Raw genomic sequence first — 14312 nt, 5'->3', positions numbered from 1 at the left:
TTATCAAACTAATTTAATTCAATTAATTAGTTAGTCACCGAATTAATTTTAATTGGTTATTGAAAATAATTTTAGATAAATTTCGATTTTGGGTTATTTTGATTGAAAAATCAAATTAATTGAAATTTTAATCAAAACATAATAAAACCTATATATATATATATTACTAAAAATATATGAAATTATCCATTTCATTTTAAGTTATTAAAGGTTTAAATGTAATATTTTGGTATTTGAATATTTTTGTTAGATAATTTTATTTCATTTATTTTAAATATAAAAATTAAAAATTTAATTTAATTTAATGTATTTTATTATTTGATTGACAAAAATATTAATCAAATCAATCAAATTAATTTTGATCGATTAATTTTAAAAATTAAATAATTTAATTTAATTATAAAAATAATTTAATTTAATTTAATTTTAAATAGTCGATTCGAAATTAAAAAAATTGATCGAAGGAATACCTTAAATCCCTGGCATTGGACTCAACTAAAAATTGGATGGTACCAAAAAGAAAGTAAGGGAGATTTGGATAGGCTTCGGCTCGATGGCTCTGTTGAAATGGCCCACTCATGGCTTTAAGGATAGGTGGTCTCTGACATCCAAGACAGGGGGGCTTCGAGGATTGGCCCAAGTATCAATGCTGCTTGAATTTGTCTTAAACAAATGAGACAGAAGTAAAGGCCCATATGGAAATGCTGCATCTCAAACAGGGGCAGCCATCATGTTCATTGTAGCTAAATTAATTGTTAAATAAATTCCACCAATAATCACTAATTTTTTTTTATTTCGATTTTATTTTAATACCTAATATTTGAATTATTTTATTAGGCTTCCTAACTTTATTAAAATAGTTTTATTTTGGTATTTTCCTCAAATTGATTCGTTAAACTTGACATAATATCAATATGGTAGATTATGTGTCACCTCACGCGAATATTCTCTTGACTTCCATATGTTATTATCAAAGGCCATCTCTTCTTTACAAATCAATAAGCAAACATATATAATATATTATCCTTTTTTATTTTTTTATATTTAAAATTATCAAAATTTAAATCTTAATTATTAAAATTAAAAATATAATATTTTATCAACGTACCACGCCGCCGCTATTGACTTTTCAATTTCTTACTTGTGAGGACACCACCGTTTTAAACACATTTGGCTAAGAAATTCAATCCATGTACATCAAAAGAGAAGAAACAAAAAATCAAAGTTTATGTTGTGAATCCAAGGGAAAGAAATCCCTTTCCTTGTACCTAAAAGGATGGAGACCTTTCTATGGGAAATCGGGAAGAAATTGAAGAAAATGACTTATGGCCTCACCCAAGTTGAAGACTGAAATTTCCAACTTATAAAACCAATTACTTGCAGTAATTAATAAGAAATTATCAAATACATTATCAATGAAATTTTTTAATTTTACAAATAAAATTAAAATAATAACACATGTTTTTTATATATTAAAAAAAAACATGTCCTTATTTTAATTTTATTTATAAAATTAAAAAATTTTATTATTAGTGTATCAAATAATATATCGTAATTAATACACACTGCATCAAACTTTAGAAAGCAAATTCCTCCATTGGTAATTTTACATAGCCCAATCCTCCATCCTAGTTTTAATCAGCATCACCAATAGAAGTTTTGATTCTCTTATATCAAGAAAAGATTGGAAGCTTAAATATCAATTGTAAATGGAAATAATATAAAATTAAGATCAAATTTATCATCATATTATGATTTAAAATTAAATTTTGTTATTTATATTTTAATTTTATTGACAAAAACTAATAAACTCAAAGTATTTTAAAAAATATTTTGTCAATGTTATTCTTATCTATTAAGTCATCTATGTATCTATAAATTCTTTTACAAATTGATTTTTCTTGGTTCTAATCTCTTTCTGTGTTTTAGTTTTTTAATTTGAATACTCTTTCAATAAATCACACGAATTTTTTTACCATTAGAGTAACAATAATTGGATATGTTAGAATATAAATAATCATTTTTCCATCATGAAATATAAAAGGGTTAATAAATAAAATTATTTTATATTATTTAACTTTTATCAGCTTAATATCTAAAAAAAAATTATTTTTGATATTTCAACTTTTATTTTATAAAATATTTTGATATCTTGTATTATTATTATTAAGTAAACGATTAATTTGATGTAAATATCCAATAAAATTATCTCATATATTATAAATATTTAATTATAGTCATAAAAAATAAAAAAATTTAATTTTTTAAAACTAAAAAATTTAATAAAAAATAAAAATATATTTATATCATTCATAAAAAACAAACAAACAAAAATACTTAACAAAATAAAATTTTAAATACTAAAATAAAAATTTTAATTTTTAGTATTAAATTAACAAAGAAAATATATAATAAAAAGACATTTTTATATTTAACCCAACAAATAATTTAGTCTTTCAATCATATGATTCCAAGGCACCGATTTTTTGAGTGCTTTTCCCCTTCCTCTCTTTGAATTTAAGGAAAGAAAAGGAAATAGAAAATGAAACTTTAAAACACAGAAAGAGATTAGAACCAAGAAAAATCAATTTGTTGCTAAATCCCTCTGAAAACTTTCAAGGAAAATATTTAAGTTGAATCTATGAATAAATCCTTTGCTGGATTTTCATAAATCAGTAGTTCTTTTTCTCCTTAAAAGATTAATTATTTTTAAATTTCCATCCAACTAAACAGAAGAATCAAAATCTAAAAAAAAAAAAAAAGGGCAGAAATAAATAGAATTAAACATCTAATGATCTATTAACAAAGGGGATTTCAAGATGCCTAATTTTATCCTTACAACACGGGGACCTGATTGCAAATCTCTCTCACAAATTTTTCACAACAGAGCATAAAACATTTTCACATATCAACATTTAGAAACCCAGCCCACCCCTAATATTCCCAAAATATTACATTTCAACCCCTTATTTTTCCCTTTTTCATCATCCCATACGAAATGACACCCCATACTTTTTTTTAACCCATAAACTGAGACTACAATATGAAATATTAAACACTCGCCCCTAATATTTTTTCCGATTTTCAAATCCGTCCATCGTGTTGAAAAAATATCACGGCTGAAATCGGATCTTGAAAATTTCAGAGAGATATAAATAGAGACGAAATGATCAAGAGAGAAAGAGAGAGAAAATAGGATCAGGGTTTGGATCTCAGAGATCGAGCCGGAGCAAACGCCTGAGATCTCTGGTAGCTGTATCATCGATGGAAACCTGTTTCTTCTTCGAGAAAGAAGGTAAAGGGAGTGAACTCGGCTCCGGAGAGACAGCGAAAGCCGATCCGGCGTACACGTCAGATTTTCCGGGGACTGGAGACCTAATATCCACAATTCTGATCTGTTTCGAGACTAGATCAGGATCCGGCCCCAACCGATCCGTACCAGTAACAACCAACTCGTCTTCTCTTCCACCGCTGTTGCTCTTGATCTTCGAATCCAACGACTCTCCTCGTCTCAAAATCGTAACCTTCTCCATCGTAACATTGTTCCTCACCATCTTCAAGTCATCAACGGAGCCAGATCTCTTCGCAATCGCCTGATCCGACCCGACCCGCCTCCTATGAACGGGTTTCCTGTTAAATCTACCATTTCCGTTGTTGTTATTGTTATTATTATAATAACTAGTGTTAAAGCTACCATTTCCGTATCTCCGGCGAGAACAAGCCGTCGGATCAACCCGGATCCGTTCGATCAAACAATTCTGAGGCCGTAAAACTTCAGTCCCCATATTAATTTACTCCAAAAACACCCCCAAAAAAATCAAAAGAAACTGAGATTTAGATCAATAAATTTACAGAAAAAAAAGAAAGGGACTAGGGAATTTTACAATTTCTTCTTTCTCATAAGGGAGAAACGAAGGAGGCAAGGAAGGCTGCTTGATTCCCCTCCTTTTTTTTTTTTAGCTCTGGTGTGATCTAATCTATTGAGAGGATAGCGATGAGGGAAGGAAATATATAGGGGAATGGAAAGAAATGGCGAGGAAATAGAAGGTGGGACCATTGCGTGTGATTACGGGTCGGGGGACGGGTTCGGGGTGAGCTTCTTTCATCAGATTCGAATAAAAAATATGAAAAAAATATATATTAAAAATTATAAATAAATTTTATAAATATATATATTTTTTATATTTTAAGGCGCATAATTGATGAAATATAACTTTGGTCTTCGTCACTACGCGCCAAGTGGGTCCCACACTGCCGGGCAGCTCGGGTATGGAGTGACCGGGTCCATGAAAAGTGGACCCCAACCAACAAGAGTTTTGTCAGAACGGAAACCGTTAAAAGTGATTGAATTCTGTTTGGTTGTAGTTGGTGAAGTTTTGATAATTTAGGGGATAAGTGGATACGGAGATGAAGTTTGGTGTCGGAATGGTTAGTTGTCGGTTTGTAGGATTATTATTTTAATTATTACCATTTTTAGGTGAGGGGACCACATTGGATAATGACGTTGCCTGTTGTTTTTGTGGTCAACAGTGGTTGGTTTGCTTTACCATGTGCCCATAAATCAAATTCTTTCCCCCTTTTTCTTTTTTTTTTTATAATTTAGGTTAACCAATTATTTCAACTACCATTGAAAAAATTTTTAGATCTTATAGATAAGATTAGTTAAGCATACATTTTTTAAATAAATTTGATAATTTTTATATTTAACAGAATTTTTTAAATGTAATAATTTTAAATATAATATAATAATTAATAAATATGATACTTTTAAATATGATATAATTATTGATAATTTTAATTATAATTTTTTTATAAAATTTTTAATTATATTTATAAAATTAAAAATTTCACTAAAAATTTACCAAATATAAAGGTTCAGAATCTTGCCATGAAGAAAGTCTTGTCTAAAGAAGGGTAAATTTAATTCTTTTTTAGTTATCAAAAGATGGCTGGTCTTCTAAAATGTTAGCCTTCCACCTAGAACAAACTTAGTGTAACCTATTGACAATCATGTAATGTTGTGTTTATTTTTGGAGGGATGAAAAAATAATTTTAAATTTTTTATTCACATATGAAATACCTAGTAAAATATATTTTACCTTTTTAGTGGAAAAAATATATACATATTTATTATTGGTTAATTTTTAAAATAATCGTTAATGAAATTCATTATTATTATTTATAATTTTATTGTAGTTTATAGTAAAAAATTAACAAATTTCACACAAAATAGATATGTGGACAATTAGAGATGATAATGGATATTAAATAAATGGATATCCGTCATTTCTTATCAATTTATATGGAATTTGAATATTAAAAATAGATAATTAATAAATTTAAAAAAAAATTTATTATTCATAACATATTTAAAGTGAATACGAATAATATCATTTGGATATTTAATATATGAGTTCATTTAAACTCTAATAAATAATAATAAATATTTAAATTTATATTTAAATTTATTATCTGTTTACATATATAAAATATATAAAATTTTAAATTTATAAAAGGTTTTGAATTTAAAAAATTAATTTTAATTTATTATTAATTAAAATTAAACTTGAATTTCTTTAAAGCGGTCAAAGAAATGGTAAGTGTTTGATAACTTGATATCTCACCATTCTAAGTCATATTTAGAATGTGATTCAGTCTTTGTTTGACCCAGCTATCTCATTGAATTATACTTTTTTTTGTCATTTTCATTGTGTTTATACAAGCAATGACAAGGAAGCATCAATTTTTTATATTAAAATAAATTATCATTATTATAAAAAAGTGGGATCGATTTTTTTATAAAATAATCATAATTTGAAAATTAAAAAAATATTATAAGAATTTTTTTCGTTTTGGATATATGAATAGTTAAATTATCACAAAAAATTGTACTATATTTAAATAAATTATTATAATAAAAAAATGGAAAATAAAAATCTTCAATCAAGAATGGAGATGGACATTAATAGGTTTAAAGAAAAAAATTAGAAGTTTATAATAATTAAAAATTATTATTTATAAATAATTGAACAATCAAAAGTCAAACAAAATAATATTATGTTACTAAAAAATCTAAAAAAATAATTAATGATGAATGATTGTGATATAGATTATATGCTTAGGATCCAATTTATAATAGAATTGACTTAAATTAAAATTTAATTTATCCAAATGCCATGGTTAGAAATCACTAATTTAAGGCTTTTCACATGTTTTGGTTATAAAATTACATTTTTAATTGCTTATTTTTCAATTCTTTGTTCCCTACTATTATGTTGTTCAAATTATAATAAATAAAAATTAATTTAAAATAATAATTTTAAAATAAAAATAATAATATTCATTCTCATTCAAAAAAATTCTCTATATCTGTATTTATATATATATATTTATTTTTATAAATAAATCCTTATTAGATGAAATTTATATAGCTATCAACATCAATTTTCATAGTCAATAACTCAATTAGGATGAAAATAAATATTTAATGATTCAATTGAATGAATTAAATATTTAAAGACTTAATGGATCCAAAATAAAAACATTTAGGACTTAACTGAATATAATAAAATATTAAAAAATTAAATGATTATTGATTTTTTATCAAAAAAGTTTTTTTTATCATTTTGCTTAAATAATAAGAAAATCTTTAATCTTGATACTAATTTTTAAATTAATATTAACATAGGTTTAAGTGCTTGAAAGAGACAAGAAACAACTATTGATTATTCCCACCAAAAGGCTAACCATTTCCAAGTCAATAGTGATTTTTAATTACTTTTAATAAAAATTCATTAGTCATTTTTTATGCATTATGTTTACTATGACCTTTTTTTTTAATCTCAAAGCAATAGTTGAAAGTTTCATAATACTTGATGAAATAGTATGGTGTCATACGGAAGGTGACTATGGGAAAATTTGGAATAATTTTTAAGTTAAAGGTATTAAATACTTTTATTTATAGTTTTGTAATAAGAAAAAAAATTATAAGTATTAAAATTAAAGTTTTATATTTATTAAATTTTATTTTTTAAAAATAAATATATAAATTAATTAAATTTAATTTTAAATTTTAATTTAAAATATATATTTTTTATAATATACTAATGAAGTTTTTTAAATTTTGAGGAAATTTATTGAGATGTTTTAAAAATTGAAATAATCTTAAAGAGAAAGGGGTAAGTTGATTTATCATAAAAAGATGTTTAAATTAAGTTTGATAATTTAAAATATAATATAATGATACGATGTAAAAATGATATAAATAAAAAATATAAAAAAATATAATTTAAAATTTTAAAAAATTATAAATAAATTTAATAAAATTAAAAAATTATATTTTATATTTCATATTAATATAAATTATAATATATAATTTTTATATAAAAATATAATATTTTTACAATATGTTGACATAATTATTGGATCTAATTCAAACCAATAAAATATTTTGTAAAAGTATATAATTTTCTTTTTGAAAAAGAATAAAATTGATTGACCTTGATTAATATTGGATGTGGGCCCATGTAATTCCCAATAACTTTCCACTGAATAATAGGGAAAAAATGAAATAACAAAAAAAAAAGGGAACAAATCTGAAAAAGCATTAAAGAAGGTTGGAATTTTCAATTTTGTAAGGAAGCAATAATGCTTTCTTGTCTCCTTCATCATTGCCTTTGTATAATGAAAAAGGAAGCATCCTCCTAGAAAGAAAAGTGAAAATAATTATATAAAATTAAAATTAAATAAAATATTAAATACTAAAGCATAAAGAAAAAGTTTATGGGAGAATCATTGGAAATTGTATAAAGTTTTATGCTTTTTATGAAACAATATGATAAAACCACCTACCGAATATTTCTGCCTCATACACGCAGTGTGAGTTGACCTGCCATGTGGAACTTCTTTTGGTATTGATTGTTCACTTTGAGCTTAACTAGGCCAACCTTTGGGTGATGTTATCATTCTTTGGTCAAGTTTGAGTTCCTTGGTCAAAACTGGGTGGCTAAAGATTTTAATTGTTAAAACCGTAGGCAACTTTATCCTTTTAGGCCAACAATCAAGCCAAACCAAACAAAATGGTTCCATAAAATAGGTAAGTTTTTGTCTTTTAAAACAAAAAATTAGAATCAAATGAGGATTAATAACTCAATTTGAATTTATGGATTTTGATTTGATTTGATTTTATAAAATTAATTTTTTTTAAAAAATATTTTAATTACAAGTCTATTCTTAATTTTTTTTAAAAATTGAGATAAAGTTTTAAATAATCTTGTCTCATTCTAATTTGATATATAAAAATATTTTATTATTATTTTTAAAATTTTATATTTATATTTAAAATATAATATTTATTTAAAAATAATATTTATTTAAAATTAATATTTTATTAATTTTGAATCAAATCGATTATATTATATTTATATGAATCAAATCGAATATAAAAAATAATATTTTAATATTTAATTAAGATTTATTATATAAAATTAAATCGGATTAAAGGTAAGCAAAATTTTATCCCTTCTCAATCTGTTACCATCTCTAAACCAAATCCCTTAATAATGGACTAGCATGGACTAACATGAAATTAACTCATGTTCACCTATGAAGCCGAGAAGATGGTTGTCTAGTTTAAAGCATATTGGAGAACCTATTTTGTGTTAATGTGATGTAAATTAGTTAATCTGGCTTTTTTCCCTCAACAAAATTTTGCCTGTTGTTTTGCTTTTCAATGATGTACAGATTTGGAATGCATACATGATTGAACTTAACCTCCTTTATCATCCATTATTCATGGTCCCAAAATTTTTCACTAATGCTGATCTCTCCTAGACCTAGCTAAATGTCATAAGCCAATCTTGTATAGGATCATAATCGGGTACAGGTTATCATGAGCTATCCATGTATAGGGCCATGATCGGGTAGAAGTATCAATGGGGAAGGTAGATCTCATGTGTTAGGAAAAAGTGTCTCTATTTCAAACATTATAATGGTTCTTGGTAGCATAGTTATAAAATCTCATTTGCTTTTTAGAGAGGGAGATCAATCGGTAAATTGTTATGCTACCTCACTGGTTAAGTTATGTATTAGAACACTCATCTAAGGCTACCTTTCTAGCCTGGACGATGGTGATAAGACTCGATGTACTATTCTCGATATTAATAAAATATTTTTTATACGAAAATGTTAGGGGGTTGCCTTGGTGTGCTTTTATTTTGCCCCAATATATCGTTATGTATGCTTAAGATTGACTTATGATTTATTGGTTGTTTATTCAGATATTGAACTATCCTTGGCTGACTTGTGTGAAAGCATCTATTCAAGTGCTGCGCGATCTATTGCTTCATTAAGAGAAAGCATAGCCTGTGATACATGTATCAGAGCACGATTAAAAAGTGTTAGAGAATTAATGAAATGGCAACGAGTAGTGGATTTAGTGACCAACAGAGGATTGAAGAGCTTGAGGCCACGATGGTTACCCTAAAAGCTCATGTGGTAATTCATGATCGATTGAGGGACATCGAGATAACCTAGTGAGAGTTATTCGATACTTTACATAACTTGGACAAAAAGACCAGAAATGATTTAAATGTCTTTCAAAGAGAGTTTGAGAAGCTTAGGGCCCAAATGAGTGTTTTACAAATAGCTGTGGCCAGGTCAAGTTTTAGTTCGATGAAAAAAAAAAGGGTCAAGGTGCCAGAGCCTCGATGTTATAAGGGGGTAGAGATATCAAAGAGCTTAAGAACTTCCTGTTTAACATAGAATAATACTTTTAAGTTGTACACACAAAATAAAAAGCGAATAATATTGCAATGGCTTCAATGTATCTTACCGGGGATGCCAAGCTATAGTGGCATTCAAAATTTATAAATGATGAATACCCTATTAAAACTTGGGCAAATCTTAAGCAAGAGTTAAATAACCAATTCTTCCCTAAAAATATGAAGTATATGACCTAAATAAGGCTTTGAGAATTGATGCAAACGGGAATGATGAGGGAGTTTGTAAAGAGCTTTTTTACCCTAATATTGGATATTAGAGACATGTTCGAAAGGGATAAGATGTTCTATTTCCTTAAGAGCTTCAAACTTTGGGCCAAGGCAGAATTACAAATATAGAAGGTGCAAGATGTGGCCACTGTCATGGCCGTTGCCCAACGTCTTTATGATTTTAATGATGGCCTCTCAAAATGAAAGAATCTTTCATTAGATGGCAATAACTCCAACTTTGGGAATGGAAGAAAAATGGCCATAATGAATCGACCCTTTAGTGAAAGATATGATAGGAGGCCTTCTGGTCTAGACAATACCCAACCCAGGGCAAACAATGCATTGATTTTCAAGCCGAGACAACCACTAGCTTACTTTCTATGCCAGGGGTAGCATCAGGTGGTTGAATACCCACATAGAGATGCCTTTAATGCTCTGAGAGCCCCATTTCAAGAGTCTACTAAAGCATTTGAAATAGTTAAAAAATTGAAGAAGAGCCAGCAATGATGGGCTCAATACGATTCTTCAATACCTTTTGTACCCAACTAAACGTGATAAAAAAGAACTTAAGAGAGATTTGATGTATGTGAACCTAATACTAAATAAGAAGAACACAAAGGCCATGGTAGATACGGGGGTAACTGATCTTTTCATCACACCAAAGCAAGTAAAAATGTGTGGTCTCAAGGTTAACAAGAACTGTGGGCAAATGAAAGTGGTTAATTTGTTAGCCTTTACGATCAGTGGAAGTTTTGAAAGTGTGATGACCAAGTTGAGGCCATGGGAAGGAAATGTAGATTTCACAGTTTCCTTTATAGATGACTTTAATGTTGTCATAGGATTGAACTTCATGATGTTAGCTTAGGCGATCCCAATTCCCGCTGCTAATTATATATTGTTCTTGGGAAAATGCCTATATGTTGTGCCAGCCACAATCCTTCCTAAGAGCGGAAAAAATGATTTCAGCCTTATAATTCAAGAAAATGGTAAAAAAAGAGGAGCCCTCCTATGGGGTCATGCCAATTTACAAAGAGGGAATTGAGTTGGAACCAGTACCTGATAAAGTGAAAAATGTATTAGAAGAGTTTGAGAGTGTGATGCTAGAACAATTACCTAAGATCTTACCTCTTCGAAGATCGATGAACTATGAGATTGAGCTTCTTTTGAGAGTCAAGCCACTAGCTAAAGCCTCATATCACATAGTTCCGCTAGAGTTGGCTGAATTGAAAAAATAATTAGATGAGCTTTTACAAGCTGGGTTCATTAGACCATTGAAAGTATCATTCGGAACACCCGTGCTATTTTAGTGAAAGCATGATAGGAGTTTACGATTGTGTGTGGACTATAAAGCCCTGAACAAAGTCACTATAAGAAACAAATATCCCATTCCACTTATTGTGGATTTATTTGATTAACTAAGCCAGGCCAAGTATTTCTCTAAATTGGACTTGAGATTTGGCTATCATTAAGTCAAAATTATTGAAAGAGATGAGCCAAAGACCATTTGTGCAATGCCGTATGATGCATTTGAATTTTTTGTTATGCTTTTTGGATTGATTAATGCTTCTGTCATGTTTTATACCTTGATGAATCAGGTGTTCTATGATTACCTTGACAAGTTTGTGATCATTTATTTAGATGACATAGTGGTATATAGTTCTACCCTGAAAGAGCACCAAGAGCATCTACGTCTCGTGTTTAAAAAACTATAAGAACACCAGCTATATATTAAAAGAGAGAAATATGCATTTACCCAAACACGAATCCACTTTTTAGGCCACATTGTTGAACAAGGCCATATTTGAATGGACGTAAAAAAAGTTAAGGCTATCAATGATTGGGAAACACCAAAGAATGTCAATGAACTTCGATCATTTTTGGGATTGACCAATTATTATAAGAGATTTGTGGAAGGGTGCTTTTGTAGAATCATAACCCTTACAGAGCTATTAAAAAAAGAGCATAAATAGTGTTGGACAAGTGAATGTCAAGAGGCTTTTGAGGGATTGAAGGAAGCTATGATGAAGGACCCTATCTTGGCTCTTCCCAATATTGGAAAGCCTTTTGAAGTTTAAACGGATGCATCTGATTTCGTTATTGAGAGAGTACTTCTACAAAAATGACACCTAATAGCCTTTGAAAGTTGAAAGTTGAACAAAGCTAAAATGAGATATACGACTTAAGAGAAAGAACTTCTGGCAGTAATTCATTGTCTAAAAGCATGACGGTACTATTTACTGGGTTCATAATTCATCGTGAAGATGAACAATGCGAAGGTTACTCATTTTTTCACCTAGTCAAAACTCACAGCTAAGCAAGCTAGATGAAAAGAATTTTTAGTTGAATTTGAATTTTATTTCGAGCACATAGCTAGAAGAATCAATCAAGTGATAGATGCATTGAGTAGAGGAACCGAGTTGGCTGCCCTTAAGAGAATGACCCAAATGGTAACTTGTAAAGTCATATCCGTAAGCAAATTAAAGATAATATGAGAAAAGACCTACAGGCCAATGCCATATTGAAGCTAGTGGAAGAAAGAAAGTTTAAATACTTTTGACAAAAAAATGAAATCTTATTGACAAAGGGTCATCAGTTGTTTGTGCAAAAATAGGAGGTCTAAGATAAATGCTAATGTGGGACTGTCATAACACACCATAAGCAGTTCACCTTGGTTGGCAACATACTTTGGTTATACTAAAACAAGGCTATTATTAGCCTTATATATAAAATGTGATGGACTATATTAAGACTTGCTTTATTTGCCAATAGGATAAAATTGAAAAGAAGAAACTAGCAAGCATGCTTGAACCACTACCTGTGCCCATTAGATCTTAAAAAAGTATCTCTCTTGACTTTATATCGGATCTTCTTAAAGTTAACGATCTTGAGTCTATTTTGATGGTGATTAATCATTTCTCAAAATATGCCACGTTCATTCTCATCCAAAAGTATTATCTTACGAAAGACACGGCCCGACTGATGTTTAAACATGTAATCAAGTATTCGGACCTTCCTCAAAACATTATTAGTGATAGGGATCCAAGATTCATTAGGTTATTCTGGAGAGAATTTTTCAAGATCTTGGAATTTCAACTCAACATCTCTTTAAGTTATCACTCACAAATTGATGGTTAAATCAAACGATTTAATGGGTTGAAAGAGTACTTAAGATACTTTATTTAAGTTAATCATAAAAATTGGCCTTCATTGTCGATGTAGCTCAACTTTGTTTTAATTTTTACAAGTGTTTTTCCACAAATAAGAGTTTGTTTGAAGTGATCATAAGACAACTACCAAGACTACTACATACATTCATTGAGCCATATGGAGCAAAAAATCTACGAGCATTTAACCTTAGCAAAAATGGAGACAAAATACAAAAATTGAACAAGCATACTTGGAGAAAGCACCAAAGCATGTGAAAAAGTGTACAGATAAAGGTCGAAAGGTACAATAATTCAAGGTTGGTGATCTTGTTCTTATCAGACTAGTGTCCGAACAAACTAAGTTTCTAAGAAAGCGAAATCGTAGGTTGGTGCATAAATATGAGGGTCCAGTGAAGATCTTTTCCAAAATGGAGAATGTCTCTTACAAAATCGACCTGTCACCATAGATGAAGGTGCATCTAATGTTCCATGTGAGCAACTTAAAGCCTTTCTATACAGATCCCACAGATGAAAGTCGAGGTGAATCAACCAGGACAGCCATTTCCATGAAGCCACCATCAAAAAGTCGAGTCAAAAAATTTTTAACTAATAAGGTATCCACAGTATCTCAAAAAAGAGTTCATGAATACTTAGTGAAATGGAATGGCTTAAGACTAGAAAAAACTAGCTGAAAGGGAGATCATAACCTTCGAGCATTCAAGCAGAAGATTGAAGAATTTCAGGCCAACAAGTCGATAAGGACGTCAATAGAACAAGTGGGGGAGGATGTCATGAGCCAACCTTGTATATGGCATTGACCAAGCATAGGTTGTCATGAGCCACCTATGTATAGGGTCATGACCAGGTAGAGGTATCAAGAGGGGGGTAGATCTCATGTGGTAAGAAAAAGTATCCCTATTTCGAACATTGTAATAGTTTTTGATAGTATAGCTGTAGAATCTCATTTGCTTTTTAGAGGAGATGAGCAGTCGGCGTAGTGTTAGGTTACCTCACCGATTAAGGTTGTGCTGGATCACCCATCTAGGGCTACTCTTTTGGCCCTAACGATGGTGAAAAAACTCGATGTACTATTCTTGATATTAATAAAATATTTTTTTATATGGGAATGCAAGGTGGATCGCCTTGGTGTGCTCCCATTTTGCTTTGATATATCATT

General features: G+C 29.1%; 1 protein-coding gene across 1 annotated transcript; it reads right to left on the bottom strand.

Moving 5' to 3' along the window:
* Positions 1–2771: 2771 nt before the first annotated feature.
* LOC111280003 (uncharacterized) lies at positions 2772–3989 on the bottom strand. Its single transcript, XM_022867130.2, has one exon. It carries the CDS (start codon positions 3783–3785, stop codon positions 3213–3215), a length of 573 nt encoding a protein of 190 aa, XP_022722865.1. The 5' UTR covers positions 3786–3989; the 3' UTR covers positions 2772–3212.
* Positions 3990–14312: the final 10323 nt, after the last annotated feature.

Source organism: Durio zibethinus, chromosome 27 (assembly GCF_047325235.1).
Source record: "Durio zibethinus cultivar Kanyao isolate XHJ-2024 chromosome 27, ASM4732523v1, whole genome shotgun sequence".
NCBI classification, from domain to species: Eukaryota; Viridiplantae; Streptophyta; class Magnoliopsida; order Malvales; family Malvaceae; genus Durio; species Durio zibethinus.
This window is presented reverse-complemented; position numbering and strand designations above follow the sequence as displayed.